This window comes from Lampetra planeri, chromosome 45 (assembly GCF_965212315.1).
Source record: "Lampetra planeri chromosome 45, kcLamPlan1.2.h2, whole genome shotgun sequence".
Taxonomy (NCBI): domain Eukaryota; kingdom Metazoa; phylum Chordata; class Hyperoartia; order Petromyzontiformes; family Petromyzontidae; genus Lampetra; species Lampetra planeri.
In genome coordinates, this window is record NC_136151.1 from 5,120,093 (window position 1) to 5,143,269 (window position 23,177).

The following is a 23,177-nucleotide window of genomic DNA, read 5'->3' on the forward strand; positions in this document are numbered from 1 at the left end:
CAGTGAAAGTCACGTAGATAATTAGCTTAAATGAACGACGATGTTTGTTTAGCCAGGGGTTGTTCGCTGTGTTAATGCGTGAGGCCACCCCCCCAGGGAACCAATCACTCAACCGCACACCCTCCCAGCCAATCTTCCTCCCGCCCTCTCTCACCACCTGCTCGCCCACCCTTCACGCCATCTTCCTGCCCATCTGTCTCCCCTCTCACCAAATAACCCCCCCACTTACTCACTAAACATCCACCACCACCCACTCACTCGCACCTTCGATTAGCACGAATGGCTACGTACGCTGCGAAATAAGTCTGTACAAGGTGCGGTTCCACTGTGGCAACGCACACAGCCTGACCCTATGTTCGACGCACGGCAGTCAAACTACTACTTTACAATGCTCAGAACTGGACTTTAGACAAATGAATCGCAGAACCAACTCTGTATGCGTTTGTGTTCATTCCTGGCATTGATAATGGGGCTTAAGTCATCAACTCGTTTCACTGGAGAACCACGTTTAATCACAGGCGACTGCTTGGAATCAAAAGCCCGCATCTCAGGATGTGTTATTTTTACGATTGTGATCATGTTCTTACAAAGTCCATTGTTGGCACTGGTTAAAGCCAACGGCGCGAATCTACAGGTACATCTAGACAGATATGTGAATGCGGGGCTTGTTTTTACATTCCTTAAACATCTGATTACATTCCACCATCTACACACATTACTCACCATCCACACACACTACTAACCAGCTGCCATCCACAAGGGAGAACATCTCCCCCAGGAATAAACGCGTTTCACAGATTTCAGGAGAGAATGAGACATGTGGGACAAACCATTATCGCTGTGTCCCTGGCTGCTGCTGCTCGGTTTTGTTTGTACAAATATTATATCACTTGAGACAAGTCAATGCTATGTATGTTTGGTGAACTTTTTACACACCGTACGTAGCCAACCATGCTAATCGGAAGTGCAGGGGGAGGACAACAAACTAAACACAAAAAGCAGTTTTAGTTACACAGTGCGTGACTGTAACGCCACGCCTACACAGGTCAGCATGGCCGCCGTGTGGAACATTCCAGGGCGTGTCTCAAGGTATTTATAACTAAACTACAGGTGAAGTCAGTTGATTTCCTTGTACGTCTCCGCTGTGTGAGCTTCGCACAGAACAACTCGTCAATGATATTCAACATCTCAAGAGATTATAAAAGTAAAAATAATTTTTGTTAAAATATATATTTTTCCGAGCGACAGGGAGTGACTAACTTTTGGTGCATCCTTGGGTCATGGCGAGCACAGCTCCCGCTGAGAACGTGGACCGTGAGTTGATCTGCTCCATCTGCCTGGATACGTTTGACTGCCCCTCCACGCTGAGCTGCGGCCACTCGTTCTGCCTCCAGTGCCTGGAGGATGCCTGGAAGGAGACAGACTCCTACTCCTGCCCACAGTGCCGCAAGACCTTCCCTCGACGACCCCAGCTGACCAGGAACGTGACGATCGCCAATCTCATAGAGCAGCTGCGAGTGGCTGAGACCATGGCTGCTGCTGCTGCTGCTGTTGTTAGTGCTGTTTTCTGTGACCACTGCCCAGAAGAAAAAACGCCTGCAGTGAAGACCTGCCTCAAGTGTGAGATGTCCTTCTGCACGGAGCATCTCGCGCCTCACCTGGAGAGAGCGAAGTTGAAGGACCACGTACTGGTTTCACCAGATGTGAACCCTGAAGAACGCAAGTGCAAGAGGCACAAAGAGGAGCTCAAGTTCTACTGCAAGCAAGACCTCAGCCTCGTGTGCAGGGACTGCACCATCGCAGGAGACCACACGGGTCATAAGTTCATCACACTGGAGGATGAGCATCAGACACGGAAGGTAAGGCCTGCGTGCGTTGAATTGGAGCCACTCAGGAGCGAACAGTACCCTGACTTGAGCCCATAAGAGTGCTACAACAACATTTAATTAAATCAAAACCATCATGGTGGGATGATTCTCTCTCCATGCTGTTTATTCTATCAAGCTGACTTCCTTGGACTCTTTTCTGGTGGGCAGTTATAGAACGATCACCGTGGAGGGCTCCGTGTGGAGTGGGGCTGAGAAGGAGCCGCTCAGGGAGTGGAGACTCCTCTGGTGACTTTGTCTCTTACAGAGAGAAGTCGGAGAGGAGACGCGAGCAGTGGAGGAGAAGATGACGGAGGCGGAGGCGTCCGTTGGATGGATGAAGGCCACTCGCAAGGCCGTGCAGGTACCACGCGTGGGCTTTGTTACCCTGTGACCTCCACCCTGAGTGAAGTCTGTGACTCTCTCCCTGTGAGGACAACTCCGTAGATTCAAGTGAACTTTGTTAGCTTTGAGTTATTGTGTAATAACTGTGCAGGATATTGCATTATTATAGTTATGGGGGCTTAAAATATCGATATATATAAAAGTCAAAAATTGTTTGTGGGATTGTATGTGGGTTTGTGTGTGTTCGCGCGCTTGTGAGGGATTTGGCTCTCAAACGGTGGGGTTTCCGAAAAACAGAGCCAGGTACCACGCCGTAAGCCTCGCGGTTGGCAAGCGCTATTCCGTTTTCCCGTTACTCACCTTTAAAAGAGTTAAAATAGGCGGTTTTCGCGATTTTTCTTATTTTAAATATGTAGTTGTGCGATCATTTCTTTATTTCTCTTCACCGTACGGGAAGTGACAACGCAGCAAGCTGCACTTGTGCACAACGTCCACTGGGTTACCCCCTAGCAATCCACACGCACCATCGCCCAAGGTAAGTTGCACACATTAGTATTATAAGCATTTATCAAATTACACTTTCACTACTGACATGGGTTGCCCCTAGCAATGCTCACACAATCGGCACAAATTTTCATTCGCGTTAAACATCCAGAAAAAACACACAATACACGTAAATTCTTCACAGCGTGATGTCCTCTTCTGCCCAACCCACCCCAATGCGTCCTGAAACTACTGAAGAGCCCCTACATAATATTATTATTTGACAGGCACTATTCTTCAGTTACCATATAGTTTCTTCTTCTTTTTTCACACACTGGTTTTCCTGCTTTAAGTTTAACCACACATATTTGGCAAATCTAGAATTAATCCCAGCAACGTAGCAAAGTGCTGTTTCATCTACATAACAAAGGCTCAATCCCATTCACAGCAGCCGCACATTTACATTAGCTGCACCTTAACAACTCTTGGAACCTCCCAGTTCTAGACAACAAAGGCTCATTCCTAGCAGCGTGCTTCAGCCGCACCGAATCTCACAATAATAATATCCAGGTGTCTGCCTTGGCTCCTCCCACCCTCAACCAGTATCTATACAAGGACTGTTTACTTGGAATTGCTCTTACTTGATACAGCAATCGTGCTGTGACGGTTCCACCTGAAGATAGAAGCTTGTGTTGCCTCCGAAACGTCGTGATTTGTATCTTATTTTTATTTTACTTTTATTAATTTAAATTTTGTACCTACGTAAATTTACCGAAAAAACCTAAGAATATGAATCCTTGCAGTCACGAAAGCCTCAAATCTAGAATATTATTATAGCGCTTATGTTGAGTAGTTCCGACGGACGTACTCGGAGACGGAGGTGAGTTAGGGGCTTCCGCCAGGGTTTATTGACACTTATCAATACTACACAGGGTACACAACTCCCAGGGGCTAGGGGTCCTACTCTGAGTCCGGGTCCCAGCCGGCTAGCTCCGGTCTCTCTCTCTCGTGTCGGATCGTGGAGTCTACCGACTCCACCGACCGGAGAAAAAGCACCTCTACGGCTACCACCGGCTTCTCCCCAGACTCCCTATTCGATCCCTCTCACTATCCCTGGTTCCCTCTTCACCCTGTTTACTATCCCCGTTCCTACAGTGACCCCGCTTACATCACGGGGTATCCCTTAAATACCCTAGGAGGCGTCACGTCACGTGCGCTGCCCAGCGCGTGCGACCCCACGTCCCGTGATGTCATCGCACCGGACAGCGCACACCACTCTCCTCTACTCCTCTACATCACCCCCCCCCCCCCCGTGAAAAAAACAGCCGACCCAGCTGCAATCACCCCGCAAGCGGGCCCCCACACCTGACCAAAGACCGAATAATCACGAGTTCCTGTGCCTGAAGGTAAAACCGGCTGCTAGAAAACTCAACCTTAGGGCAGCACGGCCCCTCAAGCAGAACAGCAACAACAGCCACAACAGCAAAAAAACAAAACAAATAGAGCCCGAAGGCCTCATCCGCCGGATAGCGCCGAACGGGTGCCAGGGGCTGGGCCCGCTGAACGGCCATCAGGGCCGTCACCGGAGCCGCATCCCCCTCGAGCGGGTATGCGCTGCTGGCCCGCTCCCCCGTGCGGTGTCCGCCACCCGTGCAGGTGGCCCGTTAGCAGGCAACAGGCCCACCGCCGTGGCCTCCGGTGACCGGGGGGTCTCTGTCGGCCTCACTCGGGAGGGGCCTGGGGGCACACACACAGGTCGGACGTCACCTCCGTCAACGAGACCCGGCCGGTCAGGCACGCCGGATACATCATCAGCTGGCCGCTCCGGAATTGGGGGTAGATCCCCCAAGGTAGATGGAACATAACGTTTGAGCCGGGACGGGTGCACTATCCACTGCCGGCGACCGAACAGAATCCGGACGCATTGCGGCCGGCAGACCTCCACAACCTCCACGGTTCCCTGCCAAGGGCAATGCAATTTGGCCGATGTGCCAACGGGGACCTGGGGACAATGCAGCCACGCTTTTTGACCCGATACCCACGGGAGGCCAGCTGCCTGGTGTTTGGGCAGCCGCTCATTAGCCGCCTGCCAGCTTGCGGAATTCTCGGCAGCGGCCTGTCGCACCTCGCGCAGCCGGTCAAGCGCGACCTTCAAAGGGGCCGGCACCACCGACCCCTTCTTGGAGGAGCCAACGTCCATCTGGACGTGCACCGGGGGCTCTGGTTCCCTACCATACATCAAATAAAAAGGCGAAAATCCCGTGGAGGCATGAGGGACCAACCGATACGCCGCCAAGACCCCCGGGACGAACAGGTCCCAGTCTGACAGGGACGTGTTCACCTGGTGGCACAGCATGGACAAAAGGGTGCGGTTCAAGCGCTCTACCATCCCGTCTGACTGGGGGTGGTAGGGCGAGGTGCGGATTTTCTTGGTGCCAAGGAGGTCACACACCTCCTTGAGCAACCTAGACGATAAATTCCGCCCCTGGTCAGTCAACAATTGTTCTGGCGCGCCCTTGTCAAACACGTACCCCTTGTCGAAGGCCTCGGTGATAGAAGAGGCCGACTGATCGACCAAAGGCCATGCCATGGGCCAACGTGTGAGGTACTCAACGCCCACCAAGAGGTATTTGTGGCCCCGTTGGGATGCAGGGAATGGCCCCAAAATGTCGAGCGCCACGAGCTCATTAACGCGAGAAATTCGGATGGACTGCAGCGGGGCCCGGTCCCGGACAACTGGGGCCTTCCTCCGTGCGCAGTCGTGGCAACCCTTCAAAATCAGTGCCACGTCACCCTCAACACCCGGCCAGTAATAGTCCCGCTTAAGGGTAATAAGGTCTTGTGGTAGCCAAGGTGCATAAGCTTCTCGTGAATGGCTCGGGTTAATTTACCATGCAGGCTAGTGGGCACAACCACACAATAGCGTTCCAATTGGGCATCCCAACGCATGAGGAGTCCATCATGCACGGCGATCGCCGGGGCAGCCGACGAAGCTGAGCTCCGGGCCTTATGTCCGACACGGCGCCGTAGCTTCAGCAGAGAGGAATCCTCCATCTGCAAGCTGGACCATACCTCCCGGGGAAGTCCAAGGCCGAAATCTGCGGGCGCCGCCGCACCTGGAGGGGTGGCCGCCTCGGCCGATGTGACCAACTGGGCAGCGGCGTCCCCTGGGGCCTTGCAACGGCTAGAGCCTAGGGCGCAAGCACACCCGCCGCCTGCCGGCAATCGGGATAAACCGTCCGCATTTCCATGCTGTGTCCCCTTCCTGTGGATTACATCAAAGGGGTAATCCTAGGAGCACTTTGAGCCAGTGAGACAGCTGACCCGAGGGTTGACTAATCTTCAGTGAATATTGCAGTGGTTGGTTCGGACCGTAAACAGCCTACCATACAAATATGGTCTATACAACTGAACAAAATAAACCATGGCCAAAAGCTCCCTCCGGGTCACACAATATCGCTGTTCCGTCGGGGACAGAATGCGACTGCCATAGGCTACCACCCTCTCAACCCCGTCGACCACCTGGGCCAGGACAGCCCCAATTCCCGTGTCGCTGGCATCGGTATCGAGCAGGAAGGGTTTCGAAAAATCCGGGTACCCCAAGGGCGGCGTATCCGCCAAGGATGTGCGAAGTGCCGCAAAAGCTGCCTCCTCCTCCGCGCCCCAGTGAAACCTTTGGCCTTTGGCGGAAAGGGCGTGCAGTGGCTTCGCAATTGTCGCAAAATTGCGGACAAACCGGCGATAGTACGATGCGAAGCCAACAAAGCTACGCACCTCCGCGACAGATGTGGGAGTCTGCCACGTCCGGACACAAGCCGTTTTATCCGGGTCCGTGGCGACACCTGACGTGCTAACAATGTGTCCCAAATACTTCACCGATGGTTGTAGCAAGTGGCATTTCTGGGGTTTGAATTTTAAGCCAGCAGCACGCACTTTGACGAACACCGCCTCAAGGCGTTGCAAGTGCTCGCCAAACGTACGGCCAAAAACAATAACGTCATCCAAGTAGATTAGACAAGACTCCCACTGCAGCCCCGTCAAGACCATCTCCATGAGACGCTGGAAGGTGGCCGGGGCCGAATGGAGACCCATAGGAAGCCGATTGAACTCGAACAACCCCTGGGGCGTGCGGAACGCTGTCTTGGGTCTAGAGGCCTCATCCAGTGGCAATTGCCAGAAGCCGGAGAGCAAATCTAAAGTCGAAAAGAACCGCGCGCCCGAGAGGGCGTCCAGGGAATCATCCATGCGAGGCAATGGATATGCATCAGCCACCGAGATCTTGTTCAATCTACGGAAATCGACGCAGAACCAGAGACTCCCGTCCCATTTCTTGACTAGCACAATGGGGGAACCCCAAGGGCTAGTAGATGGGGAGATGATGTCCGTCGCCAACATTTCGTCGACAGCCGAGCGGACATGATCTTTTTCCGCTGGGCTAAAGTGGTGGGAATTAAGTCGAATAGGGGCCGCGTCGCCCGTGTCTATGTGGTGGTCCAAAAGAGTAGTGCGACCCAGATCAAACTTACTTTGGCTGAACACATCGGTGAACCGCTCAATGAGGTCGCGGAGTTGCCGACGTTCCCCGGAGGACAACGAGGCATTCTCGTCGCACAACGTGGCGATCCATGATGCGTCGGGGTCCCCCATGCACATCACGCCCGCCACGACCCCTCCATCCGGGGCAGCGCTCTCGGGTGGAGGAGCCGGGGTCGCGTGTTCCAGGACGGCGCCGGCCGGGACTACGACCAGCAAGGGTCCCGAATTGAGGACCTGCAAAAAGGTCCTGGCCCCCCGACACGGCTGTCAAGGCGCCCACCAACCCCTTCGTCCTTGAAAAGTAGCTTGACGGGGACAGGAGGATACTCGTCTCCGTGGAGCCCATTTCGAGCGGTTTGCGCAACCTAAGGGGTATCAGGATTTGTGACGCCGGTGGTACGGTCACCGGTGCTTTATTCAAGGCCCGTACACCGGCGACCAAGGGAGACAGGATGGTAGGCAATTGTAGAAATTGCAGCCGCCTCCCTGACGGCATTTCCACACAGCCCTGGTCAACGAGAATTCGGATGGGCATCCTAGACAAAAAGTCGGTCCCCAAGAGGCATGGCACTGCCAAGGTCCTGGAGACCAAAATAGGCCCGGCCAACTCAATCTCGTCAACCCGAACCGACGCTACAACGTGGCCCAAGATGCCCAAACTGCCGCCGTTCGCGGCGACACAAGCCCCGCGAACCGGCCTTAACGGACCCACGCTGCGGGGTAGCAGCCCAAAAATGGCCTCAGAAATAATGGTGGCCGACGCCCCCGTATCCACCAGGAGGCGAACGTGCACCCCTTGCACATATCCTGCCACCGCTGAGGAGCCGGCAGCTGCCGCCACCATCCTATGCACAAGCGCATCCCAGTGGCGGGTCTGTCTGGGCCATTGAGGGGGTGATGACGATGGTGCACCCGACCCTTCGAGGACAACCCCATGACGATGGACCCTAGCCCCGCTAGATGCATGAGGTGAAGAGAGCGGCCGCACAGATGATGCGTCACGACTCGCCTGGGGCCCCGGACCCGATGCCAACGAGGGTCTGGGAGAAGGTGGAGTCCCTTTTCAAAAGGCCCCCGGGGCATTCCGGCAGCCCCGCTCAATGTGGCCCCGCTGACCACAGCGGAAACAGGCCACCATGTCCGCCTCCTGCGGACAGGAAGGTCCCGGCCGCCCCCGCTGCTCCGAACGGCGACCACCCGCCCCCCTTCCTCGATGATCAGGCATCGCCAGGGCTGCGAGGGTGTCCACCCCCTGAGAGGTGGCCCCTCCATCCGGCGCCGGGACCCCCGCACACGCCGCCATCTGAGGCCATTGGCGGAGGGAGAGGTGCGCCTCAATGTTTTCGGCGACCGCCAAGGATGTGATCTGCCGATCATTGTTTATTTTTGCGCATAAAGAAGTAACCATTGTAATGCAGGGCATCGGGTCAGCTGGTGATATTAATAATTTACAAAAAAACGTGGAGAATATTAGTAACAAAAACAAGATAAGCACATTAAACGCCTCCATCATATATCTGCCTTTGTATAAAAATGATAAGAAAAATATATACATTCCATCAGCCCCACGACGTGGGAGTGCATTTTTCAAAAGTATTGAATGGGTAAAAGCAAACTCTGGACTGATTTCCACACCCAGTGTCTCGGTATCAGAGGCAGGCTTACTTGTGGTAAGGCTGATGAACTGCCCTATGTTTATAGGCAAAGACCCTTTCGTAATTATATGGGTCCTAGTTAGATGCCAAATTATATAATACACAACATAAACATAATAATTAGACTCGTTGCGGAGAACATCACTATAAAAACATTAACAGACGTTATGATGTCCTTACACATCTGTCTCTCCACGTAATACATATGTAGTGGGTTTTTATGAAAGCAGAGATGGACCGGTAGAGGCAACACATTTATTAACAAATGCTATAACACAGCATGTACAGCCCTAACACTCGAAGGGGTAATGGCCCCTTCACCCATCGCCTGAGGAGGTATGCCTCCGGACTGGTGTGCCCTACTACTGGGGCTATGGTCTCTGGGTCCTCCGGTTAAGGGTGACCTAGGGGAGGCTCTTCTGACCTGACCCAGCCAAGGTACAGGTACCGACCACTGGCCACTCCATCCCGACCCTGACAAGGACGTCGGGCCCCGAGGGTTCCCAGGGTCGCACCACTGGCCCACTCTGACCCGGCCCTTATAAGGACGGCGGGTCAGGGGAGTCCCAGGGTCCTGGCTAGCAGGTCTTCAGTCTTAAACTGCCTTTTGAACACGTCCAGAGGTCCGGCTTTTATACAGCTCTGGAGATGTGCCCACCCCCGGACACGCCTCCCTTCTAGAGAGTTCCAAGGGGGATTCCCGGGGGATCCCAGCACAACCCGCAGCCCCCCTTTTACTCGGGGCTGGGGAATCTAGCGGGCCCTATGCCGGCCCGAGGTATTGCACCTGGTGGATCCCATCTGCTACTTTTAGGTAAGTAGCGCGACCCATCCGTATACACAGTCCCATTTACAATGCTACACATAAATTCATAAACATTCCATCGGCTCCACAGTATTCTGGGAGTGCATAATTTTAGCAGCATTGATTCTGTAGAGGAAATACTGGACTTGTTTATATATCAAATACGTTTTTCGTCTGACTAAGATCTATATCATAGAGGGTCCTTGTCTATAACACCTATCAGTTGACCTGAGTTAATTCAAGCGAGACTGACTCTTCTGATAAGACACTGCATGCCAACACCGGTCCAGAGTTTTTATGCACTGAATGAATACAGTTATGCTAGAATTATAAAATCACAAAAGGCCACTAGGCCAATAGATTGCGTACAAAATACTTTTATTGTTGATGTGGAGAGACAGATCTATGAGGAAGGCGACTTGTGTGCTTATCGATTTTGCAAATAATTTACAGATCCTCACCAAAACACTTTTAGACGAAGGCTTCCCCACATCGTGTTGATCATTGAAGCTAGTTGGCCATACTTAGTTGTGCGGGTGAGTATGGGTTGCTGAAGGTAAAATCCAGAACTTGTTCATATATCACTCATCACGCAGGTTTCTAATCATTTTGGAGAGTGGGGAGGAAGCCCAGCCTAGGCTGAGAGGCACGGACATTCCAGTAACGTGAGGTAGTAGCAGCGGCATGGAAGGACGCATCACAAAACCAAGTTTTAATAATATATATATATTTTTATGAATAGGGAGATTATTTTGAAGCTGCGACTGGGAATTTGCTGAGCTAGGAGGTCCTTACATATGTAGTGACATCGCGGATGTCACTGTGTGGTGCCGGCCCGGGAGGGGCATGTTGTGCTATGTACTCACATCGCGGACATTATGTATGTAGCGACATCGTGTATATCACGGTGTAATGCCGGCTCTAGTGAGCCACGGCGTGTGATGCATTGTCATCGCGAACACCCCGTAGGTGGGTGTAGTACCAACCCTAGGGGGGGCTCGGTGAGCGCTGGGATAGCGCAGTGGCACCACGCGTGGCGTGTAGTGCTGACTCCTACAGGAGGGAGTGTGATAGTGTCGGCCATGAGATGAGGTTACCCTAGGTCAGGGGTCGGCAACCTACGGCTCCGGAGCCGCATGCGGCTCTTTACGGGCTGTTTCTTGACAATATGTACGTATGTACAGTATGTACTCAGATGCATTGCGGCTCTTGAAATACTGAATTTTGTACCGAATTGGAAAGAAATGGCTCTTCTTGTTATTTTGGTTGCCGACCCCTGCCCTAGGTCATAGCACTCTGGTTGACCCTGGATGGCACGTAACCAGTAGGATCTACACAGTGGCCCCAGGGTGGGGGCTTGGGGGTGGTCACGTGTCAGGGTAGATCCTACGGGAGGGGTCGAGAGACGACCTGAGGTTTCTCGAAGGTGGTTGTGGCCAAGGCGGGGCCAGCCACGACCCAGCAGCATATAAATTGGGTTCGCACAGGGTCCGGGCTTCCGCGTTGCTGCCGTCATCTGAAGATCTACGATCTACGTTCTACGTCCAAGAAGAAGTCATCAACACGTGGACGAGGACTCCAGCTAGGGTCCTGTCCGTTGTAGCTACTCCCAGTAACTAACGTAGTTAGCCTGGTGGTCCACCACCCTAGGTTATCTGTTGAAGGGGCAGTAACCCCTTTGTTAGTGTTGGTATTAACAAATATGTGTTACCTCCAAGAAGTACGTCTGCGACTCAGTTGAATCCACTACACATATGTAACGACTCCAGGAGACACTGCTCTTGTGATGATTTTTATTGAAGGCACATTCACTTGACAGGCGAAGACCCCGACTCCAATAGCAGCCTCGAGCCCCTCCTCTCGACCCCTTTCATCCCCAGCGTGGCCATCCCTTGACCCTTGGCCATGCCCCTTCTCTTGAATCTTCTAGATGGCTCTCGACCCCTGATCCACACTGCGACCGTTTCAACTCTATAATCTCCCCCCTTCCATGCCATTGCCGGTGTAACTTGGGAGACATACGCAGCGGCACCTGCGGACAATGTAACCACGCCCTGTCCCCGATTGCCCATGGAAGCACGTGCTCACGCCACTCCGTGTTCCTTTTGTTAGTGGCTTGTGCCATGGCAGTATTTTCTTTTGCTGCCACGCGCGCTTCTGACACATGCCCAAGTGTATCCTTCAGTGGCATGGGTACGGACGACTGCTTTATCCCAGTTGAGCCTCTATGGGGGTTCATTTTCCTGTCCTATACATTGGAATACAAAGGGGAGAATCCCATAGAGGCGTGTCGGGCTATTCTTTATGCTGCCAGGATGCCCGGGACATGCAAGTCCCAGTCCGTCTGTGCCTCATTAACCAGTTGACAGAGCATAGATGTTATGTCCTGTTCAAGAATTCTACCATCCCATCCGTTTGAGGATAGTATGGCGATGTTCTAATTTTCTTTGTACTGAATGCATCACACACTTTGTGCAGCAGTTTAGAAGTGAAAATTTTTATCCTGGTCAGTGAGAAACTGCTCTGGGGCACCGTTATTTAAGACGTGGCCATGCGGGAATGCATCTGCAATGGATGCAGCTGTTTGGTCCGGCAATGGCCAAGTAATTGGCCACCGAGTAAAATACTCCACCCCCACCAGGAGAAACCTGTTCCTCTTTTGTGAAATGGAAATAGGCTCATGATGTCTAGGGCAACCAATTCATTTATGCGGGACACTGTGATGGACTGCAACGGGGGCTGATATCTTTGCAATGGGAGCTTTCGGCGCATGCACTACATGGAACATGCGACCAGGTGATGAACATCGGTCGACATTCCAGGCCAGTTGAAGTCCCATTGCAAGGTCAACAGCGTTTTCCGATGCCCAAGGTGCAGCAGCTTAGTTTAAAACATAGCTCGCATCAGCTTACCCCGCAGGGAAGTGGGGACCACTAAGCAACGATGGTGTGAAACCTCTCCGTCATGGAGAACATTGCTCTGGCATCTCCACGCAATGTGTCCTGGCTGTCCCCACTGGAAGCAGGCGATGGTGGGACCCCGCTGTGGAGGGGTCGCCTCTGCCCTCGGTCTCCAACCTCGAGGCCGTCACGAGGTCTCTTCTTGCCGCCGAGCCCAGCCTTGCACCACCACCGCCACCAAATTCCTCAGCTCCAGATCCTCCTTTGTCAGCGCCCCTGTGCTTCCCGCTGACTGGGCTGTCGTGGCTTCGCCCAACACGGGCTCACCTGCCCATGGAATCACTCGAGGTTGCGGGATCATGCTTTCATGAGCCTGCAGGCAGCTGGCCATCCACAGAAAGGTCTGCACCTCCTTCTCCACGATGGGCAGCACGACCCCCATCTCCTGTGCCAACACCAGCATCTTCTCCAAGAATAGTGAGTCCAGCACTGTCTTGTCCATTCGCGGGTATGCTGCCTGCCAGAGTGCCATCAACATGCTATGGTAAGTGAGCGGCATCTCGGCCTCCCCCCGTCTCCGCAGCAGGAACTTCCTCCATGTGTTGGATGCCTGTTGAAGAGTGGCCCTTCATCCCTCAGGCACAGCTTGGATTGCAACGAGGGCATTGTCGTCAAGGGCGGTCGGCAAAACCCTCAGTGCTCCCTCCTCCGTCCAACCTATTGCTTGATATGCTGCCTCAAACCTCCGGGTGAAAGTGGACCAGTTACCTCCCGCTACCACAAACTCCTTGATGGGAGTCATCCGTCTTGGATGGTCCGCTACTCTTTTTTGTACCGCCGGAGCTGCAGCTGAATGGCAGCCGTCGATTGCGCGGTTTCCATGGTGGGAGCGATGGTGGCCGTCGATTGTGCAGTCTCCACCGTGGAAATGACTGCGGCTGTCCATGGCTCCCCCTCTCGCTGCAGTCACCCGCAACTGCAAGGTGAGCTGTGCGACTGCCACGAATAGTTGGTCCAGCCGTCCCGCCATCTCGCTTCACCCCTCCATGATTTTTGGCTGCTATGGTTCGGCCCCCTCCCTCGTTGCCGCCGCAGCTTCTTCACCTGCGGGGTTGTTAACCGGGAACCCGCCTCCTGGGGCTGTCTGAAGGGGGGTCTCGTCCTCTCCCTCGTCTCAGGTGGATTTTTCCTCCAGTTATCCCGTGACACGATGATACCACCCCACTTCGGACAGCAGTTGTAACGACACCAGGAGACACTGCTCTTGTGATTATCTTTATTGAAGACACGTTGACTTGACAGGAGAAGACCCTGACTCCATCAGCATCCTTAAGCCTCTCCTCTCGACCGCTTTTATCCCCGGTGTGGCCATTCCTTGACCTTTGACCACGACCCTTCTCTAGAACCTTCTGGATGGCTCTCAGCCCATGACCAGCACCTGCTCTCTTCTATCACTCGGCCACAGCCCCTGTTCTTGATCCTTCTCGTAGGCCCCAGATCCTTCCTCTGTCTGACCCTTAACCTGTCATTATCCCATGTGGCCCCTAGTCTCTTCCCATGCTAATTCCCCTGTCATTACCCCCTTTGCCCACTATGTCAATTAACCTGTCATTACCCCTTGTGGCCCCTCATCTCTTTCTTTGCTAATTCCCCTGTTATTGCCCCATGTGACCGATAGTCCCCTGTACTGTCTTTACACATATTTGGTAGTTTTATTCAAAATTACGTTCAGGATGAAGGTATCCAGGGGCTACGAATTAGAGGTGATACAGATGTTGCAATCATGCATTGATATGGAGGCATCAAGGTCAAGTGGGCAGCCAGGTGGTATAATGGAACAAGAGGCTAGGCGGTCGATGGTTACACAGGAGTCAAAGATGGGGAGGATGGTGGCTTGGACTATATCATTACTGGCCAGATGATCAATGTGAAGGACAAAATAACACCTAGATACTTACAAATATTGTCCTGTTCCAACGACAATGTCGAGGCAGGGAAATCTATGTTTGAAGTATCCAGTGACTTTGGTCTTCACAGCATGGTATATGAATTGATAGAATATATCGCATGCCCTTTGCAGGATTCCATGGTCCAGACCAAGGCTCGCATCTCAGGCGAATTCACCCTCATGAGGGCGAGGCTGGATGAGGACGAGAAGGCAGCTCTGGAGTGCGTGGAGGTGAAGGGGCGTGAGCTGCTGTCCCAGATCGAGGAGAACATCGCTCATTACGACCGTGAGATCAGCAACCTCCAGAAAGCAGCCACGCGCCTGCGCGCTCTGCAGGAGGAGAGGGACTCGCTCACGTTCCTGCAGGTAGAAATATCACGGAGCCAGGGTGATTGCCCAGTTCGCGTATATTCGTTGCATTTTTTTTAATGCGGCACATGCGATGCAACTCAACGCATGGGCTTAACATTGTCAATACAATGTAAAGCCCATGCGTTATTAAACTTAATGTAAAATCAAGTCCATCAACATTGAGTTGTATATTTTAATTAATTACTTTTGAAATTCCAATTCATAAATAAATTATTAACACACAAATCTCTCGAGTTAGTTGGTTGGTAATGTATCCAGATGTTAAAAACTGTAACCACATGGTCCTGTAATGTACAACAGATTGAGGCTACTTGACATTACAATTTAATTATTCATGTACCAAAGGTAGACCAACCATCAGTCATCCTAAAAATAGAAGTGCTTTAACTTCAGGAAATCCATGGGGCTTTGTTTTTCAGCACTGACTGCTGATAAGTCCAATGCGGAGATTGCCTGCTTCAACAAATGTTCACACTGTTAAACTATAGACTCTGTTAACTCGACGCTCTGGGTGTAATTCACACGCACAGTGCATACTTATTTTGAATGTTGGTTCACAATCACTGCGAATCGATATCAAGTGCCATGGACGCCTCTTTCTGTGACATCAGGTACCGAGTGGCAACGGTTTGAGAGGCCACACCTTGCTGATGAGAACCATCGAGTCCAAACGACTCCACGGCTTTGTCTTGTTTACAACCAACAACACTGGGATATGCGAAAGGCTGAGCACAGCCCATCTCATCGCATCCACCAATCACCGTGTGGTTAACATGTCTGGAGGTGAACTGACTTGCGCCCCCTGTGTCTGACACCTGCAGATTCACATAAAGGAAACAAACCGGTATGGACTCATGAAGTCACACAAATTAACACATGGGGTGACGCCGTGTGTGGGGCATGGGCTGCGTGATGATGATAATGTGTGTAATGATGATGATGTGTGGTATGATCCTGTGAGTGATGGTGCATGTTGATGCTGTGATGATATTGTGCATGATGATGATGATGTGTGGTATGATGCTGTGTGAAACGATACAATAGTATGGGACCTTTTTGCCAATGACTGACTCAGAGACACTCAGAGTTGGAGGCACACTGTTTATTAAACGGCCCTAACAGTTCACACTTGGTAACTATGATTCGCAGTCAGGACAGCTGGTAGACTGGCTGGCTGGTAGACTGCCTGACTGGCGACGCCGAGATGGTGAAGACGGAGACGAAGACGAAGACTCCAGCAGCAGGAGCACGACAGGTTCCCAATCCAAACGACAGCCCCGAGGTCCCCTCCCAGGGCCCCTCTTATACTGTCAGCGTAGCCTAGCTCTGCCCCGGCCACGCCCCCCTTCTGGAACCGACTAGTAGGTTCTTTATGTGTCCCTTTCGTGACCCTTCCTCTACATCCATCTCTGGTCTATCACGTGACCTGCTGTCTGTCAGGGCTGCTGTAAGCTGCAGATCCCCTTCCCTGCCAGCAGCCAGCGCTATGCTATGTGACCGATTCCATGTCACTACAATAGTATGAAATATAAGAATAGGTTTTACCCTTTCTGACAATAAACAGGTGTTAAGATGTTCAAACAGCAATATATACCTTTGGCAAGGAATCAAGGCTACATTAAACCACACTTTCTTGTAATGAACCTGCAAACAAATATGCTCACTGTTCGCATTTGCCGTTCTCTGGTCTGACACTGGTGAGACTAGGCCATAAAGAAGGCTGTTTTTGTTCTAGGCCAATCAGTTTGAAAGACATTGCATAATATATAATTATCAGAGAATGTTTGTTTGCATGTTCACGATAAGTACGTGTGGTTAATGCAGATTTTATTCCTTACAAAATATATCAATTTGGTGTTTGAACATCAGAGCACCTAGTTTATTTCCAGAAAGGGCAAAACCTATTCTTATTTTTCAAAAGATGATGCTGGGTAAGACATGGCCTGTCTGATGTTGCTGTGAGTGATGATGCTGTGATGATGCTGTGTGATGATGCTGTGTGATGATGGTGTGTGATGGTGCTGTGTAAGACACGGGCTGTGTGAGTCACTGCTGGTTCTGGTCTCACAGGAGAGACGCTCAGCAGGGATCTCCACCCTCATTTCCCAGTGAAGAAGATATCGCCTCAATCAGCACCCTGCAGGGAGCTGTGGTCAACCTGCTGGCATTCATGTGTGAGTTCAACGGACTCTTGCCACGTGTGCGTCTGTTATTGTGCGTGTACTTTAGCTTGTACATGTATGTTGCGGAGCGGTAGTGTCGTGGTTAGTGTGCTGCGCTACGAACCTGGTGTCCCGAGTGTGAATCCCGCTCAAGGCCAACACCACTGATGGTTTATCTGAACCGGTCCTGGACCTCCCGTAGGTCGACTCAGCCTCAAATGAGTTTCTGGTGTGGTGTCTATACATCACCACTAGGGAGACAAAGGCCACTCATTGTGCCGTGTGGGCCTTCATAGGTGCTTACTAACAGCACTTGCCCCAAATGTCTTTTGAGGATATGCGGCGGTATCTTTGTCTTTTTAAAAGTGTATCGACGTTTATTGAAATTTTTTGACACCAACCATGCTAATCGGAGGTGTATGGGTGTATGTGTAATGCGGGCGTAAGCGACCTTCCGGATGTGACGTCACGGGGGGTGGAGTCATGTGACATGGGTGGAAGGTTCGGGTCCTTAAGCGGGTAAACCGGAAGGGGAAGGGAGTCGGGGTGTGAGCGGAAAAGAGTGAGGCCACGCGGGCGAGTGTGGAGAGGGGGGGCTCCGACGGCCATCGGGAGCCAACCCCGAAGACAAGAGGAAGCTGCGGAGTGGTGTGCAGCTGCAGAGGAGACAGCCAGAAGGGCTGCGTGTTAGAGGCAGCGGTGTGGCTGCCAGGAGGAGCTGCGGAGAGAGAGAGAGAGAGAGAGACAGCAAGAGGCTGTCAGAGCTGCGGAGGGAGAGGAGTTGCAGCGAGTACAGCCAAGGGGGGCTGTGTGAGAGAAACAGCAGCGGAGCTGCTGTTGTGGATCGGGCCGACATTGGAGTCAGCACCGTGGAGAAGCTACAGAGTAAAGACAGCCGTGTGGGTGTACAGCACGAACCGAATAAAGGACACTGAGCCAGACATCGTGGTCCAGTCGTTTATTACACTGGTGTCGGAAGTGCAACGGCATGTCGAAACAAGTGAGGAAGAAAGTTAATCCGGCGCCTGCATCGGCTTCTTCGTCCGACGACGACGAACTCCCTCCAACCTCGGATCCTGTTGGGGTGGTGGAGGAGAGCCCGGCTGAGGCGACCACGGGAACGGGAGTGGAGGATGTTGGCGCGGTGGCGGGTCCGTCGACATCATCAGACGCGGATCAACGATGGCAAGCGATGGCGGTACAACTGGAGGCACTTAAGGACGTCCTGGCGCATCTATGCCATCTCGTCGCGCCAGGGACGATGGATGATGCAATTGGTGCTCCGCGGGCCGCCACGTTGCCTGTCCTGCCGCCGCCATTGCCCACGCGGCAAGAGGCCGCCATTTTGCGCGCTCCGTGGCGCCAAACCGCCATCTTGGCCACGCCGCGGGCCGACGCCATTTTGAATTTGCCATCACAACCACCACCATTGGAAGACGGCGGGAAGAGGAGTCGGAGTCGCCACCTTACAACGGTTAAAGAATTTTCCGTCGGTGGGGACTGGAGCGCGTTCGCCTGCCGCTTCTTGGCGGCGGTACGCACAGCAAGATGGACCGATGCGGAGGCTTTGGAGGTGTTGCCGACTCTCCTGGACGACGAATCTGTCCGATTCTTCCGTTCCATAACGACCGATAAGAAGGCAACTTTACGTGGTGTTTTTCAAGAAATGGCCGATGCTTATGAGCCACCAGATGATGCGCATCGGCGATTCGCTCAACGACAACGAGCACCAGAGGAGTCGCCCGTGGCGTTCAGGGGTGCGGTGCTGGAGCTGGCCATGGCAGCTTATCCTGAGACGCCACAGGACCTGCTCGAGCCTCTCATATTAGGGAAAATGTTGGAGCTGTCTCGGGATCTAGGGATCCCCATGCCTGTGTGTGGGCATGAGAAGCTAACTTCCCGGACGGCTGCTAAGTGTCTCGATGCGCAATTCAACCTCCGTCGCTGGAAACAAGTGACGGCGTGGACGGGGGGGCCCGTCAAAGAAGGGGATGCGCTGGGGTGGAACCCTGCGCAGGCTGTCTATGTTCCGGATGACCGGGGCCCTCAACAACTGACGGCCGCCTCCGCTCCATGGACGGGACGCGGCGGGCCGAGACCGCGCGCGGCGCTACCAGAACGGGGCCGTCAGGAGGCGAGGCCTGCGCTTCGGCGCAACGAGGCCGAATGTTTCCGCTGCGGGCGTAGGGGCCACTACGCCAGAGACTGCTGGGCCCGCTTCCCGGCTCCGCCGCAGCAGGAGGCCTCGGCACCGGTCAAGTCGGCTAAAGATCCTCCGAAACAGGCATGTCGGCACGCACCAGACACTCGGCAAGGCTTTACACCTCACCCATCACCGTCGTTGCGCCATCCTAACGTTGTGGTTAAAGCATGCCCTTCGACGGGGCCTTGTCGCTCGGTCACGCAGTGGCGCAAGTTGGCACGGAGAGTCGTCGCGGCCGCTACGGGCTCGTCCACTGTACCGGGGTCTGTTGCTGCTGACTCTCCCCTGCCTGCGTCCATTGATCTTGCTAGAGCGCCTGTCGTACCTGTTCCAGACAGGCCGGCCGTGACATTGCGGGGGACGAGGGGCCCTGCTCGGAGGACGCCTGCCAGGTCTGCGGGACCTTCGAGCCCTGCAGCCCTTCCGACCCAGCTGCGGGCACGGTCACAGGACAAGCCCAAGACTAACTCTTTAGGGACACGGGACGGCGGTGGACTTCCAGCTGCGACAGGGGGATTGCCCCCTGTCATTCCTCGACTTTCATCGCGTTCCCGTTCTGCGAGTGGGCCGCCGACCGTCCGGGACGGGCCGGCGACCCGCACACGTTCCAAATCGCTTACGTTTCGTTGATTGTTGCTGTCTTGTTATTTTTTTTCTTACAGTTCTATTTATTGCATGCTTTTTGTACGTTCGTTGATGTTAATTGCGTTGTTGTTGTTGTTCTTGCTGTTACATTGTATGCTTAGTGTCCTTTAGGGGGGGAAGCTCGGTTCGCCGCATTACGATTTGCTATTGGTCAGCCGAGGTCGGCTGGGATTTTTCTACGGGGGAGGGTGGTGTAATGCGGGCGTAAGCGACCTTCCGGATGTGACGTCACGGGGGGTGGAGTCATGTGACATGGGTGGAAGGTTCGGGTCCTTAAGCGGGTAAACCGGAAGGGGAAGGGAGTCGGGGTGTGAGCGGAAAAGAGTGAGGCCACGCGGGCGAGTGTGGAGAGGGGGGGCTCCGACGGCCATCGGGAGCCAACCCCGAAGACAAGAGGAAGCTGCGGAGTGGTGTGCAGCTGCAGAAGAGACAGCCAGAACGGCTGCGTGTTAGAGGCAGCGGTGTGGCTGCCAGGAGGAGCTGCGGAGAGAGAGAGAGAGACAGCAAGAGGCTGTCAGAGCTGCGGAGGGAGAGGAGTTGCAGCGAGTACAGCCAAGGGGGGCTGTGTAAGAGAAACAGCAGCGGAGCTGCTGTTGTGGATCGGGCCGACATTGGAGTCAGCACCGTGGAGAAGCTACAGAGTAAAGACAGCCGTGTGGGTGTACAGCACGAACCGAATAAAGGACACTGAGCCAGACATCGTGGTCCAGTCGTTTATTACATATGGATGAGCAAGAGTGAGCGCGAATGTCCAGTGAAGATGGGATGGTTTGTGCACTGAGATACAAACATGGCCACCACCAGGCTATTCACGGTCTTGGCTAACATCAGTGGTGAGTGGATTCAGAACCAATTTTGCAGCTCTCCTAGGTCTACTCAGCCTTAATGAGTACGTAGAACGTCTTGTAAAGATCACAACTACAGACACAAAGGCTGCCTGTAGGATTTGTACAGTTCAATGATGAAGACTATGGCTTTTAGAACGAGATCAAAGTACGTTTAGGAATTGTATGGTTGATTGTAAATACCCAAGGAGCATACGTCCAGACTAAGAAACATTTAGGAGTCTTAGGCTAACAGTTTGATGCACAGAGTCAAACGAATGCACTTTTAGAATTCTTAGGTTCCCCAGTTAATGGCTGATGTTCACAGAGCCAGACTAAGGCATAACCATGGTCAACCTTTATATCACTCACTGTACGTGCACACATAAACATTATGACTATAATGTATTCATTAGACGATAATATATAGCAGACACATTAGGGTACTTCACTATTACATAAGCTCCATTGATATTACATGTGTGTATTATCCAGCGAGAATGCTGTTGGCCAAAGTAACCATTGTAGCAGATAAATCTATGACTATAAGTCTTCTCTGTGATGGATGGCATCATTAGACTCGAGCCAGACTACATCACTGTTGTGATGCAAAAGGTTCATTGTTAATGCTGTGGGCTCATAACCAGACTAAGGCAGCCACATAATTGTCATTCGAAATGCTTGAAGCTGCTATATCCCTGCTAAGGCACAGTACGGATTATACTGGTAGGAACCACCTGGTTCCACCAGCCCACAGGGGAGTATTGTGTCCGTCCGTCGTGCATCCAAAAATGGGAGGGGTCGGGCTGGGTGGAGAAGGGAGGGTGGGGAGAGGCTGGGTGGGGAGGGTGGGGCTGGGTGAGGGGTGGGAGGGGTGGGGAGGAGGCCTGGGTGGGGTGGATGGGGCTGGGTGGGGGGTGGGAGGGGTGGGGCTGGGTGGGGAGGAGCTGGTCACCCCGTGGTGCCCTTATAAAACTCAACGTTTAACCTACTCACGCCGGCTTGTGCCCGCCCTCACAGTCGGCCATATTTGCGGAATACACTACGCTGCAATTGACCCTGGCCAGTGACCGAACAACCCAATGTTCCTACCAGCTCCCTCCGCAGGAATGTGTTTACGGGTTCAATGTTAATACTGTAATTATCGTTGCTGCAGATGGACGCTCACCGACTCTGGACCCAAACTCGGCACACAACCTCCTCCAGATTTCCTCGGATCTCAGGACGGTGATGGCGACCGCTGTCTCCCAGGGTCGCTTCGATCACCCACACCGCTTTGATGGCTGGTACCAAGCCCTGTGCTCCGAGAGCTTCTCGTCGGGTCAGCACTACTGGGAGGTGGACGTGGGGGGTGCGGCGGGGGGCTGTGTGGTTGGAGTCGCATACAGAACGATCGCACGGAAAGGGAGTGGTAAAGAGTGCAGCCTGGGACAGAACGACTCATCCTGGGTTTTATATAAAGATAACAACAGCTGCTACGTGTGTCATGGTGGTGTAGAGACCTCAGTGCCGGTGAGGGATCCTCCACGGAGAGTCAGGTGTCACCTGCACTGGGAGGCGGGGCTGCTGTCGTTTTACTGCGCCGACTCAATGGAGCTGCTGCACTCCCTCCACCACTCATTTAGTCAACCTTTATACCCCGCACTGTGGGTGGGTGGTGATGGTGACTCAGTGAGGATTCTGGATCTGAGTCGTGAGTCCTGAGAGCACGGAGTGTGAGCAGCGCAGAGAAACGGGCACAACGCACAGACTCACGCACACAAAGACACAGATCCCCCGTGAAGCCTTAACAGGCTGCAGGGGTAAGGGCTGGTACAGAGCACCTATGAAGGCCAGCACGGCTCACAAGAGGGTGGGTGGCCAACACCATGCCCAGCCGCCTTTGTCTTCCCAGTGTTGACGTTTACACACCGCACCAGTGACTCATGTGAGGCTGAGTCGACCTAGGGGAGGCCCATGACCGGTTTACAAACACCATTGATAGCGATTATTTGAATCGGTATTGTGTCTCGCCTAGGTCGGCTCAGCCTCAAATGAGAACCTGCTGCGGTGTGTAAACATCGCCACTGGGGAGACAAAGGCGGGTCAGGCGTGGTGCTGGCCACTAATCCCGTCTTGTGCTATGACTGCCTTCATAGGTGGTGGTTGACATCACTTGCCCCAACAGTATTTTAAGGATATATGGGGATCTTTGTCTTTGGGTGAGTGGGTTGGTGTGTTTGCCTTTCTCTGTGTGTGTCTTGTTATTGTGTCTGTGTCTTTGTGTCTGTGCGTGTCTTTGTGTGTCCGGGAATGGCGCTGGCCACCCAGCCTCTCGTGTGTCACAGTGCCAGTCTTCATAGTTGCTACTCGCTAATAACAGCACTTGCCCCAACAGTCTGTTAAGGCTACATGGGGGTTGTTTGTTTTTAGTGAATAGAGGGGCATGTGCGTA

General features: G+C 53.2%; 1 protein-coding gene across 1 annotated transcript; it reads left to right on the top strand.

Annotated features, from left to right (window-relative positions):
• Positions 1-1,016: 1,016 nt before the first annotated feature.
• On the top strand, positions 1,017-23,177 carry LOC144733056 (E3 ubiquitin/ISG15 ligase TRIM25-like). Its single transcript, XM_078614794.1, has 6 exons — positions 1,017-1,859; positions 2,134-2,229; positions 14,670-14,903; positions 15,731-15,753; positions 16,980-17,083; positions 21,900-23,177. The coding sequence occupies exons 1-6, from the start codon at positions 1,281-1,283 to the stop codon at positions 22,445-22,447; spliced, it is 1,584 nt and encodes a 527-aa protein (XP_078470920.1). The 5' UTR covers positions 1,017-1,280; the 3' UTR covers positions 22,448-23,177.

Coding starts and splice junctions, on each gene's coding strand:
- LOC144733056 (XM_078614794.1), top strand. CDS start 1,281: ATGGCGAGCACAGCTCCCGCTGAGAACGTGGACCGTGAGTTGATCTGC. Junction 1,860..2,133: donor ATGAGCATCAGACACGGAAG/GTAAGGCCTGCG, acceptor TGTCTCTTACAG/AGAGAAGTCGGAGAGGAGAC. Junction 14,904..15,730: donor ACTCGCTCACGTTCCTGCAG/GTAGAAATATCA, acceptor TGACACCTGCAG/ATTCACATAAAGGAAACAAA.